This window comes from Penicillium manginii (genome assembly GCF_028828005.1).
Source record: "Penicillium manginii strain IBT 31320 chromosome Unknown utg000001l:1.0-3466041.0:1.0-3467806.0, whole genome shotgun sequence".
Lineage (NCBI taxonomy): Eukaryota > Fungi > Ascomycota > Eurotiomycetes > Eurotiales > Aspergillaceae > Penicillium > Penicillium manginii.
The window spans coordinates 104,186-119,305 of record NW_026643102.1 but is presented as its reverse complement, the minus strand read 5'-3'; the positions used below and the strand labels follow the sequence as shown (position 1 = coordinate 119,305).

General features: G+C 49.1%; 6 protein-coding genes across 6 annotated transcripts; 5 read left to right on the top strand and 1 right to left on the bottom strand.

The window, feature by feature from the left end:
* Positions 1–348: 348 nt before the first annotated feature.
* On the top strand, positions 349–2,301 carry N7533_000034 (flavin-containing monooxygenase; the record flags this gene model as incomplete). Its single annotated transcript, XM_057096684.1, has 4 exons — positions 349–599; positions 654–1,052; positions 1,125–1,786; positions 1,841–2,301. 4 exons carry the CDS (start codon positions 349–351, stop codon positions 2,299–2,301), a joined length of 1,773 nt encoding a protein of 590 aa, XP_056965177.1.
* A 1,044-nt stretch (positions 2,302–3,345) lies between these two features.
* Positions 3,346–3,639, top strand: N7533_000033 (uncharacterized protein; the record flags this gene model as incomplete). The annotated part of the gene is made up of 1 exon (XM_057096683.1): positions 3,346–3,639. The coding sequence occupies one exon, from the start codon at positions 3,346–3,348 to the stop codon at positions 3,637–3,639; it is 294 nt and encodes a 97-aa protein (XP_056965176.1).
* A 680-nt stretch (positions 3,640–4,319) lies between these two features.
* N7533_000032 (fungal specific transcription factor domain-containing protein) lies at positions 4,320–6,729 on the top strand (the record flags this gene model as incomplete). The annotated part of the gene is made up of 5 exons (XM_057096682.1): positions 4,320–4,338; positions 4,410–4,979; positions 5,034–5,051; positions 5,113–6,023; positions 6,154–6,729. Coding segments are annotated over 5 exons (2,094 nt in total), but the record flags the coding sequence as incomplete, so codon positions are not given.
* A 152-nt stretch (positions 6,730–6,881) lies between these two features.
* N7533_000031 (uncharacterized protein) lies at positions 6,882–8,484 on the bottom strand (the record flags this gene model as incomplete). Its single annotated transcript, XM_057096681.1, has 2 exons — positions 6,882–7,430; positions 7,492–8,484. 2 exons carry the CDS (start codon positions 8,482–8,484, stop codon positions 6,882–6,884), a joined length of 1,542 nt encoding a protein of 513 aa, XP_056965174.1.
* A 616-nt stretch (positions 8,485–9,100) lies between these two features.
* Positions 9,101–10,994, top strand: N7533_000030 (uncharacterized protein; the record flags this gene model as incomplete). The annotated part of the gene is made up of 5 exons (XM_057096680.1): positions 9,101–9,323; positions 9,460–9,938; positions 10,008–10,228; positions 10,285–10,657; positions 10,743–10,994. The coding sequence occupies 5 exons, from the start codon at positions 9,101–9,103 to the stop codon at positions 10,992–10,994; spliced, it is 1,548 nt and encodes a 515-aa protein (XP_056965173.1).
* Positions 10,995–11,363: 369 nt separating this feature from the next.
* N7533_000029 (DUF2264 domain-containing protein) lies at positions 11,364–13,614 on the top strand (the record flags this gene model as incomplete). The annotated part of the gene is made up of 2 exons (XM_057096679.1): positions 11,364–12,147; positions 12,269–13,614. The coding sequence occupies 2 exons, from the start codon at positions 11,364–11,366 to the stop codon at positions 13,612–13,614; spliced, it is 2,130 nt and encodes a 709-aa protein (XP_056965172.1).
* Between the last annotated feature and the right edge of the window lie 1,506 nt (positions 13,615–15,120).

Genomic DNA, 15,120 nt, shown 5'->3' with positions numbered 1-15,120 from the left:
TCTGTTCAGCGAGACAAAAGTCCAGAGTCAATAAGGAGCTCGTCAAAGCAAGTAAAGATAATGTGGTATACCCTGACAACTTATTATGCAGGAATTACTTACCCATAATGCTGACGAAGAAATATCGACGATGTGGGGCTGAGGAGACCGATGGATGCAGTCAGGCTATCGTTACCCGCAGCCCATCCCGTCGCGGGGGAGCCACCTAGGCAAGGAACTGTGTAGCCTTGGAGGCCGAGGTATTACATCATGCTTCCTTGATTTCAATTTTGTAGAAAAGGGATCGCGATGGTGTTTTGATGTTTTGTATCTCTGTTTACCAACTTTCGGCTAACTCTGAATAAAAATATGGGTGATTTGTTACTTCCTGGCCATGGGGATCCCGTGCGAAAAAGACAGCACCGGCATGATGTTGATTCCCAAAGGTTGAGAATGCCCATTCATACAGAGCGACATATTCGTGTGATTTGTGTCGGTGCAGGCGCGTCGGGACTTCTGTTTGCCTATAAACTGCAGCGAAGCTTCTCCAATTTCGACCTAGTCATCTACGAAAAGAACGAGCAAGTCGGTGGCACTTGGTGGGAAAACAAATACCCAGGGTATGTTCAAAAATGTAACTTTTGCTAAAGTTCAAATTTCTGATAGTCGTACAGTTGTGCGTGCGATGTTCCATCTCACAATTACACTTGGTCGTTCGAGCCTAAACTTGACTGGTCAGGAACATACGCCAGTAGTAAAGAGATCTTCAATTACTTCGACTCATTCACAGACAAGTATGCACTGCGACACTACTGTCGTATGCGTCAGCAAGTTGTGAGTGCCGTATGGAGTACAGAAGACCACGGTTATCATGTGAAAGTTCGTGATTTGAACACCAATAAAGAGATCGACGATTTTTGTGATATCCTGATCAACGCGGGCGGAATCTTGAACTCCTGGCGCTGGCCTGCTATTCCAGGTCTGGACAGTTATAAAGGAACACTTGTCCACACTGCCAATTGGGATGAGTCTATCGTGTTAGATGGCAAGCGTGTTGGGTTAATTGGAAACGGGTAAGTAAATACGGATAATTTTCCACATTACCGCCCATATGTAGTCCGAGTGCTAACAAACATACTTTCTAGCTCCTCTGGAATTCAAGTTCTCCCCGCCATCCTCCCACAAGTGAAAGAAGTCACCACTTTTATTCGAGAGCCTACTTGGGTCTCTCCTATTCCGGGTCTCGAGCAACACGTTTTCACAGCCGAGGAAAAGGAAGCGTTTGCTACCCGCGCTGGATTACTCACTCAATACCGCAAGGATATTGAGAGAGGAATGAGCGGTACTTTCGGTGTGTTTTTGAAAAACACTCAGAATCAACAGGGCACAAGAGAATACATGACAAAGCAGATGAGGGACAAACTAAGTGGCACCAATTTGGAAGGTGTGCTGATCCCTGAATGGTCAGTTGGATGTCGCCGCATCACACCAGGTGTAGGCTATCTCGAGTCTCTGGGTGCGGAGAATGTCAAGGTTGTCTATGGAAATGTTGATTCCGTTACTCCTCGAGGGTGCGTCTCGGGTGGTCGTGAGTACCCAGTGGATGTGTTGATTTGCGCCACTGGATTCGATACCACATTCAGGCCTAGATTCCCAATAATTGGTCCTAAAGGGAACAACTTGCAGGATGATTGGAAAAATGAGCCGCAGTCATATTTTGGCATAGCCGCTGCCGGAATTCCAAACTATCTCATGTTCCTTGGTCCCAACAGTCCAGTTGGTAACGGCCCTGTGTTATCAGCAGTTGGTAAGTTGAATTGCTCCTCTTGTAGAAAGCGATATTGATTAACATGTGACACAGAGGCGCAAGCCGACTATATGATGAAGCTTATTGATCGCTACCAAACAACCAATATTGCGAGCTTCTCTCCGCAACCGGACGCTGTTGCCGACTTTATCGCATACAAGAACAGATTCATGGACGGTACAGTCTGGTCGGATGGATGTCAGTCATGGTACAAGGCTGGCCGGCCGGATGGACCAGTTACGGCGTTATGGCCAGGTTCGACTCTACACTACATCGAGGCAATGAACGAAGTGCGTTTGGAGGACTGGGAGACCACATATTCTGGGAACCGCTTTGACTGGCTAGGAAATGGATATAGTCAGACTGAATGCGATGAGACGGCGGACTGGGCCTATTATATTCGTGGTGAGGATGATGGTGAATACCACAGCCGTGGAAAGAAACGACGTATCGCAACAAAATCGGGAACAGTCAAAGCGGATGCTGGGAGCTTCCAAGTATTCCCAAAGATCTAGCTTTAGATACAGTCGCAATCTATCCCATGGGGGTTATTGCCATCTGGCGCACTGCAATTTAGTCGGCATCTATTTGTAACATGTATTGAGGAGGACGGTCTGAACTCAAGGGGAGTCAGGGAACGCCATCACAAAGACCTGGAATCAGGGATCACAAGGAAGAGCAGAAGAAACGGGGAGATGATGTGTAGGGCTCCGAAAAGGAATAAAGGAATGCGAATATACGATATATTCATATTCGCATTCATATTGTTGAGATAGGTATGTTGGATTGGTTAAGTTAACTATCTTGTTGGAGGTGGGACTCCTCATCTATTTATCTGTCTCTTGATGACCCCCATTACATGCTTTGACTACCGTGATACTCAACATATTCAATTCATATTATTCATATTCGCCAATATTCATGAATATTCATGAATAATCATATTCCTTTCAGATTCCTACCGATGGCGGCTCTTTCTAATTTTCTATACCTTGTTAGCAGATTTTGTTCACGAGTGACTCTTAGGTCATTTTTTTCAATAATTCCAGTATAAATACAACCTAGAATGTCTATCGATTGTGTTGGCAAAATACTGTATAAGGAGGGTGGCTTTTAGTTACCTAAGGCTACTAACTTGCCTCGCGATACCTATACTTACGCGATGTCTAGAATAATATGAATAATTGCCAAGGTTGTCTTCTATGCTTTACAAGTCAGCTACTTGTCTCTGAGTAAGCTTGTTACTTCTCACTTTCTACCCTCTCACTTTTTATCTATATATACATCGAAACCACTACCGCACAAAATGCAGACACTGCCTCCCTATAAGGGTTATTGACTGAGAATATGGTAGTAATGTCACGGCTGGGAATGGGACAGTAATGCCGCACATATATGTAGCATCGGTGGTGAGATCCTCGACCATAGTGAGTGATTTCGACGCTTATTTGACAGTGACGTCAATGAAAAAGCGAGCGCGTGAGCGTGAGCGCAAGGAAGAACTATAAAAGTAATATATCCTACCGGCCATTGTTGAATTTTGAATATTCACTCTCAGTATGGCTCGATTAGCGATGGAGAATCGTCCGAGGACCTTATGGGTTGATGAGACTCATGAATGGTGTCGAAGGAGCGAGTCTATCAAGCAACCTTTGCCATTACCTGACCACCAGTCCAGTGTCGCAACAGCGGATCGCGACCAGGCATCGGCTCCTGTGCAACGCAAAACCCAAGTACAGCCGCTGAAATCACAGGTGGTTGAAGACCCATGGAGGATGTGGGAACCGGTCATTAAGCTTGTCTATACACGGCCGGTCTGGCAGGCCCGGCGGAGGAACAAAAAGCACAGCTAGCCCATATCCAGCAGCTGGAACAGTCACTCTCCGCTAGCTCGGAAGGTGCGGGCCACCCTTGGCATGCGGAAGTATCATACTGCTCTGCTGTATCTACAATATGTCTCAGTGCCCTTCACCCATGAAAAAGGCAGTCACAGTTTTGATTACTTATTTTCGGCGTAGTTTAGAGCGAATAGATGGGGTGGCGGTTGTCTGAATGAGCCCATTCCTGGGCGAGCGGGGTTTCGTCGGCTCTCGGGCTATCTCATCCGGGCTTCGGGGGAGCCACGACGCACAAAGGATCAAATATCTCCTCACATCTTATGCACCCCAGATTTGATCTCGCGTACCCAAAGCTGGTACGAGAAGATCCGTTTAGCAGAATGTCTGTATCTGTGACCAATAATACCCACCATAACAAGGAAAGCAGCAAGCTGCCAGAGCTGTCGGTTGCGTGTAGTAACTGTCGCAACCGCAAACTGCGCTGCTCTAGGGAAACACCCGCATGTCAACACTGCCGCAAAACTGGTCAGCTAGTATATTCATATTCCCTCTGTCTTCTGAGACAGGCTCACTTCGTACAATCTCGCTAATTCGACCCCGGTATAGGGAGCGACTGCGTATACGAACCCAAACGGTCCAAGCCGGGGATTAAATCTGGGGCTATTGAAAATTTACACCGACGGCTAGGTATGACAATGAAGAGTGATTCGGCTGGTGAGCCTATGATTAGGTCCACTCGGCTCGCTTGTTAGGATTGCTGACGAGGCTCACATCTCCGCCGCTAGATCGCCTGGAAGATTTCGTTATTGATCGACTAGGAGACGATTCACCAGAAGAGTCTAACCGACAAACACAGCTGAGTGCAAAGGAGCCTACGGCAAGTTTTGTTCCGTCTGCACAGAGATTCAGTGACAAGTTGGGTAGCGGGGCCGCTGATCGCCCAGCTAAACGACAACGGGTGGACAACCGCATCGGTCCTTCTCAGTCCTCGCTGCCCAATATCGATCGCCGTTTAGTGTTCTCTTTTCTCAATCCTAACACAATTGAAGATGTTTTGCAGACATACTTCGAGCATATACACCCTTGGATCCCTCTCGTACACGAGACCAGCTTGCGTCGGCGTCTTCTCGACACAAAACACAGATCAAAGCTTGACGTGTTGGTGCGAGCCATGATTTTAGTGTCCGCGAGATATATACAACGGCACGAGGCCGTATCCGAGATCTCCCTGGCTGATCTGACAACAGAGCAAGCCAGGAGTCTGATCATTTCGACTTCGATGGATTGCTTAAGCGTTGAAAACCTCCAGGCACTCGTAATATGTGTGTTTAATGATGTGAGGCTTTTCCATTCCAGTCATTTACACTTACCTCGAGATATGGATTCATGTCAACTAATTTAGTCTTCAGATTGGAAACGGGTGGGGGGTAAAGGCATGGTCTCTAGTCGGATCACTGACTCGGACTGTCGAATATTTGAAATTGACAGTTGAAGATGACGAGTGTCGAGGCCATACGTCGATTTCAAAGCCGTTTATATCCATCTCCCCTCCGGAAAGCTGGGTCGAGGCGGAGGAGCGACGCCGTGTGTTCTGGAACGTGTTCAACATTGACCGGTTTTGCTCCGTGACAATGGGCTGGAACACAAGCCTCACCTCGGATGATGTGCACCGTCGCCTCCCTTGCGATGGAGTCTATTGGAGAAGAGATAAACCCAATGTTACAGCCTTTTTGGGCATCTGGGACAAGTCAGCAGGGCGGATGGGAAACCCCATCGCCTTTCCTCCGGCCCATTACGTGTCTTCGCAAGGTACAGGGACCAATGACGCGTCTGAATCGAGTCCGAACAACGCCAGCGGCTCTATTTTATTACCGGAAGATCTCACGATGCAGGCAATTGGGGCATTCGCCTACCGCATCGAAGCAACCGAGTCGCTGAGCCGCGTTACGACTTACTTCCTACAGCAAAAGGTCGATATGCAACGTCCAGAGAACGTCACTGGCTGGCTCACACGGTTCAAGGAACTCGACCTGCGCCTTGTGCATTGGAAGATGCTGCTTCCAAAGAAGTGGAACGTCGCCAACCCTACCTACACTACTGTCGGGCCCCACGACGCGGCCTATCAGAATGCCACACCTAGTAGCAGTGGAGAAGCGACAGGACTTGAGGCCAATGCCAAACGCCAAACAGTAGTGATGGATCCAAATCTCACACTGGCACACATTACCCATAATGCTTCCATGATTCTCTTACATCAACCTATCGCGTTTCCACCCCACGACTGGACTTTTCGCAGCCGCCTGCCCAGCAGTTGCTCTGCAGAGACCTGTCAGCAGGCGGCTTTTGAAATTGCGACAATCACTGAACAATACCTTAAAGTGTCTCCGGCAACATCCCCCGTCTGTCCCCAATTTTCATTCTGCGTTTATGTGGCAGCCCGACTCCTCCTAGCCTACAGGACCTACTACGGTGGAGAGAGCACTGCTCTTTACCCTAAACTGGATGTCGATGACAGGTTTTGGACGCTAGTGCAAAGTCTCAGATAAGATGTCGCGTCGATGGAACGGGAACGTGCTGGCGCCAGAGACCACGACTTTGTCCGAGGATCTGGCTGCAAAATACGCGTTGAAACTGAGAGAGATGAACGATATATGCATGCAGGGCTCGGGCTATAGGATAAATGTCTTGGATTATACGCAAGATATCGACCATTGCAGCAGTAAGACCGACCCTATTGTAGAAGATCCAGTTCCTATGTCAACTCAGAATGGCTTGACTCAACTACCATATCAAGCCCTGCAAGCACAGCCAGCGCACAACTTTCAAGGTAGTGGAAGGCCCGTGGAGAACCAGCCAAATGGGGACCTCATCAATGCCGCACCAGCCATGACGTTACCTTGGCCTTCATCCCCACTACAGCTCCCCAGAAAACCTAACGAACACCGCCCGACAATGTACGGGAAAGAAACGTACTCTCCAGGGAAAGACCAAGCGCCCTGCGACCTGAGTGCTATCTCACAGGTGTTGCAGAGCCATCAATTTATGGATTTGGACCGTATCATCAATTTCGACAACGGAATATTCAGTGCGAATCTAGATCATTCTTGGTAAAGGGCCATTAAAGTGCCAGCTGTACTACACAGAGGCTGCGAAAGTTGAATAATATATATCTACGTGTACCCTGGGCCGGTATCATCGGTTACGTAGAGGTCTAATATCTAATTCTTATGCCTGTTTCTTAGCAATACTGCACGGTTTCACACTAAGCCCATGCGCATCAGCTCGTTTCCAAATCTCACCAAGTAGTAGTCACCATACACCAGGCCGTGGTTCGTATACCGCCTCCTCGCATTCTCATTGTTGTTAGCCGTCCCATGCTTAAGGATCGCATCGAACCGCTTTCCCTGCACAGTGTCTTCCACAATCAGATCCTTTTTCAACTCTTCGCCAGCGACAAAATGAAACTTTGCAGTTTCCCTAGCCAGTGAATAGTCCAGCGTGCCTCTAACCAAACCGACCGCTGCGTCAAAAAACCTCGCTGCAAGCATCCTCTCTCCCTCCGAAATCAGCCCCTGCGACAGCACGAGCAACCCATTCGCAGCGATGGCTGCCGCGCTGGAATCCCGCACGACCTGCTCGCCCTCACTCTCCGTCGGAGCATCAAAGTCCCATGGTGGGGAAGTGTACTGCGACTTCCCACTTCCAGGATCACGCGCAACAGGATGCGTCTCCAACCTATGAAGATAATACTCTGCCGTCCCGCATGCCACATTCAGAAATTCCCTATCCCCGGTCCATGAGTACGTCTGTGCATACCCTGGTATTGCCCACGCCTGACCGCGAGCCCAGGTGGACCCGTCCGCGTACCCCTGCGCCGTCATACGACGTTTGACGGCGCCAGACTTTGGGTCGATACATGTGACATGGTTGGTAGAATATAGCTGGCCATTGTATCTTCCGAGCGTGGGTTGTGAGAGAGGGGGGCTCCGGACGCAGGTGGGTGCGTATCAAAGTGCGGGCATGGGCGACGGCCATCTCCTCGAGTCGTCTGGAGGAACTATGGGCGGCGGCATAGAAGAGTAGGTCAAGATTACACAAAGAATCGATGATAACTATAAGATTGGTAGTTATATCCGTGATCTGCACGTCCTTCCTGATCAACAGATCCCAACTGCGGATAGCCTTTGCGGAGGCAACGTATCTCGATGCCAGGCTGTTGGCCGCACGTATAATAGATTCCAGGCTGCGGGAGTTGCCAAAGAGCTCCCAGTCCTGGCGCAGAGCAGGCATGACAATGAAGCCTATGTCGTGTGTGTCCGTCCTGCAAGCCATGTCGTGCAACGGCTCCGACCATCTTTTACACATGGCGCGGAGCTGGTCTCGTCTCTTCTGGGGCGATGAACCAAGGAAGTATCCAGCGGACTGGGGATAGCGTACTGTTCGTTCAAGCAGCTCGTACAAGGTCCCGGGGAAGAAGCCACATGTCCAGAAGTCTGCTTCACGGAGGAGGTAGAGGTTTGGCTTCTCGCCATGCTGAGGAACCTGGGGCACATATTCGGGAAATACGTGAGGAAATTTCATCGCACATTCCTTGAGTGTCGCTCCAGCGATAGGGAGAGACTCATATGCGACCCGCCAGACTTTGGCCACAATATTCTCGTCAAAGAGGTCTGCAAGATGCTTCCTTAAATTTGAGGAATCCACATTTGGATTGGGGGCTTCGGTGATTTCACCGACGGGAGTGATCTTATTGGGTAAGGCTGTGTGAGGTGAAGGGCTGGATATCGGGAATAACACCTCAGAAGTCTCTTGAAGGGACGTCAACCCATGGGGGCTTGTGATTGTTGCTGTAGCAGGCATCCTTGGGCAGTCTGATTTTGAAAAAGGAACTTTGGAAGGACCTCCTGCCCACGATATTTAAATAGAATTGCCGCTGGCGCGTCGATGCCAGTGCTAGTTCCAGGGCTTTTATGACATCCATGAATGCGATTTTCAGTCCCGCCGCTGTACATTAAACGACATTCAATAGCCTTAGGTAAAACCCAATGCTCCACGCTGTGCTTGTACCATGTCATTATCCCGACGCCAATCATCCGACAAGGGTCTCCAAGGCAGCACAACTGCCTTCCTTCTGTGGCGCTGTTCTGTAACCCTAGGCCCATTTTGCGGGGCAAAACCCTCCGGCATATAGATATTTCGCCCGAAGTCCGCGCGACTTCCCCCGAGCCACTAAGCAGCAAGGAGCCGCCTGTATCTCCCTGCACAACTGACTCGACGATTTGACGCCTCTGCCAGCCATGGAACTGACTTTGAACTTCAACAGGTATTATTTTCTTTTACCCCGAGCGCTGGTGTCTATATAGACGCTATAGCGTCCGGGCCGAGATCTAACAGTGATCCAGCTTTCTCTGACCACAATTTTCTCTTGCTTTGGATTTGAAGATAGCCTCAAGAAAGAATACGACTCCAGCAAGAAATGGCCAATGAAATCAGGGAGGCCCTGCCGCCTAACGCCGACGAGCTCTCCGACACAGAAAAGGCCCCTGTCGTGAGCTCCTCGGCCAATCGGCCAGCAGCTCCCTCGCTGTGGAAGGCATGGAGATATATGTTCGATTGGTACCCAAGCCACTATTCGGCTGAGGAGCGCAGGCTTTTGCGCAAGCTGGACTGCTTCATTATGCCGCTGTGCTGTCTGATGTGTAAGTATTCCCCTTTTAACTACCCCTGAACAAAGCGGGTCATGAAAATGAATGAAGGCATTGAGCGAATGAACTATCATCTTCGGACAGAAGACTATGAGAGAAGATAATCACATACTAACGCTGATGTATCTAGTTTTCATCAAATGGCTTGATCAGGGCAACATCAATAACGCGTATGTTTCGGGCATGAAGGAGGAGCTCCACCTGACCGGAAACCAATATTCCCTGTTTGGAACATTCTATAATATAGGATATCTCCTCTTTGAGATCCCATCCATGCTGCTAATCTCTCGGCCGGGCCTATCCCGCTACTATCCGCCGACTATGGAGCTTCTCTGGGGGATCGTGACATTTTGCCAGGCACGCATGCGCAACGAGCACGATATATTTGGTCTCCGCTTTTTGATGGGTGTGCTCGAGACCCCGGCGGCCTCGGGTAGCATCTATATTCTGACCTCATGGTACCGTGCCGATGAGGTTTTCAAAAGAGCGGGAGTGTGGTATGTGAGCAGCAATGCCGGTTCAATGTTCGGAGGATATCTGCAAGCTGCCGCGTACACCAATTTGAATGGTGTTTTGGGTATGGACGGCTGGCGCTGGTTGTTCATCATAGTGAGTTTTAAATTGCTTCCTTTTCTGACGACAAAAATACTGATGAGGAACTTACGTGTTGCCACACAGGACGGTTGCATTAGCATTCCAATTGCAATCGCTGGGTTCTTCCTTTTCCCCGGCATCCCGCAAAGTCCCCGAGTCTGGTGGCTCACCGAGCGGGACCAGAAACTTGCGCGCGCCCGAATGGGCGATGATGGCGTCAAGGAGAGCAGGAAGATAGGAAAGCGCATGCTCAAGCGCGTGTTTACGCACTGGCATTTCTACATCGCTGTCGGCACTTACGTCTGGTAAGTCCCCAAGCTTACTGTTTTGCGGGGCTGAACTGATTCTTGAGATAATCTAGCTTTCAATGTACTAGCTATGTTGGCGGGCAAATGGCCCTGTGGCTAAAACACGAAGCTACACTACACGGCACTTACACCGTACCGGAGATCAACACAATCCCAACTGGTGTTCAGGGAGTCGCTATAGTAACCGGCATCCTTTCGACTTCTCTTTGCATGGTCTACCCGATCTGGACCACCTTTACGTTCGCAACCGCAGTTCTTCTCTTTTCCAATATCGTTCTTCTCGTGTGGGACATTCCCACAGGGCTTCATTTTACGGCCTATTATCTTCTGGGAATGACATCTTGCATTACTCCAATCCTGTTTCCCTGGGTGAATATGATTATGAAAGATGATGCCGAAGCTAGAGCCTTTACGACGGGAGCGATGGTGAGTTTAGAGATTTTTTTCCTATCGAATTTCTCCGGAGTTAGCAGAATCAGCACTAATCTCAGTTTATTTTCAAAATTAACAGATGACCTGCGGCTGGATCTTCTTTTCCTTCTATCCAATTACGGCCTTCCCCGTTCTCGAGGCACCCAAATGGCGTAAAGGCTTTACCGTCAACACGGTTTTGACTGTCGTTTACTGGTGCCTGTTTATGTTGGGACAATACCTGTGGACGCGAGAGCAGAAGCAACGCCAAAGCCAGGAGGTTGTCGATGGAGACATGGTTGAACTAGACAAGGAGGTCGAACTAGGCGCGTCAAGCAAACATGTTGATTGAAACTACAGCCATGGACGAGATCAAAGTTGAGAGTGTGTGAACAGAGGAAGTAAATGGTTTTAACGTGGCAAGGTCGAGGCATGCGACTTGAACGGTTGATAAGTATTCCAGTAAATTTTTATTCTTAATCGTCATCAATCCTTGGAGTACCTTTAATATTCGTCGCTCTAATTGGTTTTGAGCCTCCTAAATTGACAGTAGAACATGAAGAATAAAATCATCCGGAATATATACATTTTCCCGAGGACCGAGAGCAGACTTGGCACCAGATGGACTATAAGTGCCCCGAGAGCCCAACCTCAAATTCCCCTACGAATTTTCAACTCTCAAACTAGCCCCGCACTTGGAAAACTAGGCAGAACTACAACCATGGTCGCACTCCCAGGCTTCACGGACAACCCGTTTCGGACCCGCTCTGACCTTGTACGGGCTAGCGCCGCTATGCTAAAGCCACTGGAGCAGTACAAGTCCTCCCAAAAGGCCTTTATCAAACTCTCCGCAGGCACGGCAGCAGGGTTCGATGAGGTCTCCGCCCAGCTCGAGGGCTTTGCACGGCCGCTCTGGGCTATCGCGAGCCTCCTTGCTCCCGCATCTAATGCAGATAGCCTTAGCATTGACGTGGATTCATGGGTCAGCGGCTTACGAGCTGGCACAAACCCAGCATCTTCGGAATACTGGGGTGATCTGGGCGACTTCGACCAGCGTATGGTGGAAATGGAGAGCATCGCGTATGCGCTGCTGATGGCCCCTGAAGCATTTTTGTCTGGGATGGACACGATGGACCGGGAAAATCTAGAAAGGTGGTTGCGCCAAGTAAATGGGCGGAAAATGCCGGAGAACAACTGGCGCTGGTTTCGTGTGTTGGTCAATCTGGCCCTGGGGTCCCAAGGCGAGGGTATTGTGGCTCAGGACTTGAACATGCTGGATTCGTTTGATCTGGGTGAGGGATGGAGTAGCGATGGGCTCTGGGGTAATGTGAGGAAACAGGCCGATTATTACTCGGGAAGCTTTGCAATCCAGTTTGCACGGATGCTATATGTGAAATGCCTGGGGGATAGGGGCTTGACTTCCGAAGATCACAGTAGAGTTGAGAGGTACAAGCTGGAGGCGCGACAGTTTGCGTCGGGGTTTTGGAGGTATTTTAACGTGGATGGTATGTCGGCCTATACAACAATTTCATCTCCCTACTATCTAGACATTTGCCTCTGAATTCTCTACACCTGAATCCGAGACATATATTTCTAGAAACATAGTACTGACTCAGCAACTTCTAGGAAGTGCCATCCCATTTGGGCGGAGCCTGACGTATCGCTTCGCTTTCGCGGCATTCTGGTCCGCGGTCGCCAGCGCCGGGGTACAGCTTGACGCACCACTCAACAACATCGGCGTGATCAAAGGTCTCCTTCTCCGCCATCTACGCTGGTGGAGTAAGCAGCCTGGCATCTTCAACTCTGATGGTACAATGAATATCGGCTATACCTATCCAAACATGTTCCTTAGCGAGAACTACAATTCACCGCAGTCCGTATACTGGTGTTTGAAATCATTCACCATCCTTTGTCTACCTGAGAGCCACTCTTTCTGGACAGCAAAAGAATTACCACATCCACTTGCTGCCAACCTCTTGCCTTCCCAGCCGCTCCTTGATGAGGTCAAACTCGTCTGGCCGCCCCGACAAATTCTATGCAGCGGACGCAGCCATCACTTTCTGCTCTCATCGGGCCAAGGAACCACAAAGGACCACCGTGCCAGAGAGGCAAAGTACGGCAAGATGGCGTATTCGTCCTTCTTTGGATTCAGTGTTCCCAGTGGCAGACTGCTAGAGCAGATGGCTCCGGACAGCACGCTGACTGTCAGTCTCGATGACGGCGAGGCATGGATTATGCGTGAAAATCCAGTCAATGTACGGCATCGGCAGATCCCGATCCTCACTTCCGAAGCGGATGCTGAGATGGGAACGGCAGCGAGAACTGTGCCGGCTCTTGTTAGTACCTGGAGACCCAAGAAGGCAATTGACTTCGAGGTCCAAAGTACCCTAATTTCTGCATTGGAACTGTGGTCAGGATGGCACTTCCGTATACACAAGGTGAAGTGGTCACCGGCAGCCATCATAACTGGATCCATCAGGTTAGTTGACGCAGGCTTTGCGGCTTCTGGCGCGGCAAGGACTGGCCTGTTGTGTCCAGAAATAGATTTGGAGAGGCTGTTGGATCAGGATTCTGCTGTGGTGGAAGCATGGGGGAAAGACAAACAGAGGTGCTTGATCTTCTCGGATAGTAGCGCCAGTGGTGTTGTCAATCTACAAAGGGATTCGATGCTTGCGCCGCGTTCAGGAGGTGGCAAGCTCGCGACCGAAAGTCAGGCATTACTGCTGCGAGCAGATGCAAATACTAATTTAATCATGCAAAGAACCTTGATACCTGCGGTTCAGCACACACTAGTTGCAGAGGCCGAGAGCAAATCTCCGGCGGAGATGTGGTTAGCGACGGGAATATTCGCAGTTTCGAAGACATCGGGAATTGATGTGAAAGAGTTTCAGAAATTGTGGTTAAAAAGACCAAGAATCCAGGTGACAGCGAATCCAGGGGAAGAAGATGAGATCCGAATTATTCTCTACTAATATTGGGTACTTCTTACTTTGTTAAGAAGATTCACGCTCGACCAATAACTAATGAAGGGCCGCTATAAAAATCTCTTCCAGTATCGAATAATATATAACGTGCTTCGATAAACTCCTTTAGTGACGCATCCGAAAGCAATCGATAGCTGATTAATACAGGTACTCAGTTTTCCTTCCATCTTCAGGCTCAAAGGCAAGTTCCCTTTGATAGCTCCCTATAATCCACCAATTAGTTGCTGGGATAAAGTAAATGCCTCTTTCAGGCTAAGATGTTTGAAGGGCGCATTGTTAGATTGCCTGAGTCCCTATGCATCGGAGCCATTCCACACCGTGATTGTTGTGTCCATTTCAAAGCCTTCCAAGTCCCGATTCTGGCTTCATAGTTCTTGCACGTGCATTGCAATTTCCTACTCATGACGTTTTCTACGCAACTTCGTCGCGCCAAGGCCTGCCAAGAAGCTACCAGCTGCTTAGAGTCAGGAGCTCGGAAATTGGAGCGGGGATCTCGGAATGCAATACCCCTTACCCCGACATCTTTCCCGACTAACTCCACCCTTGAAGGTGGGGAAATTAAATGTGACACTACCAATGTCAGGGACCGGAGCAAGTGCTGCGGATCGCGGCCTAATCGTCTCGGAGAGATCTCCCATCTTTTGTCTGTGAAATAGAGATGAAAGGATCGTTTACCTTGACCTCTGGGCGAAGTTGAACACTTAATTGGGGTACAAGTGTACTGGTTTATCTAACTATATCAAGATGTAGCTACTTGTAGTTGCAGCAGCACATCACCCTGCTACATAGCGGAGTGCCTGCCTAATAGGTAGCATATAGTCGATAAACTTGATCAAATTATATTATAATAATGATAATAATAATGAGAAAAAATTAGACAGAAAAATGAGACGCATAGATCCATCTGAAGACTATATTAGTCTATTGTGCGTAGAGCGGGCTTGGCGAGGCCGCAATACAGATCTGTCAACAGGTCGGGGCAACGGCATTTATAACTTCCCTTTCCCAGCCCAGTCTTCCGGTAATCACATGTAGTCATGTTTATGCAGCGGTAAGGGACGAGAAAATGCCGTCTTCCTCATCAGAACACATGGTATACCATCGCATCGCAATTTCAATTCGAGAATAGCACCATTCCTACCAGCTATCACGCAGCAGACAAATAGGAGCGGGGTAGATATCGTAGTTGAATCACTGCCCGAGGAACTTCTTTATGCATCCTGGCAATGTGTTGCCAAGTGTTGTTTTATAGTTGAGGTCGGCAAGTGCGACATTCTAGGAAAGAGATCGAATGACAAGACAGATTTCAACAGATTTCTCCCGACCTCCGAACAACAGACCCCGACCCTAAGACTATAACAGGCAATTGATCGTCAATCGATATATCACTGTTACGATCATGGGCATTCCGGAGGTGATTTTCCTCCAGTTGGCTAGATGTATCTGAGATATAGTGCGTCCAAAGACTGGTGTCTTGGTGTATAGAAAGGAGTA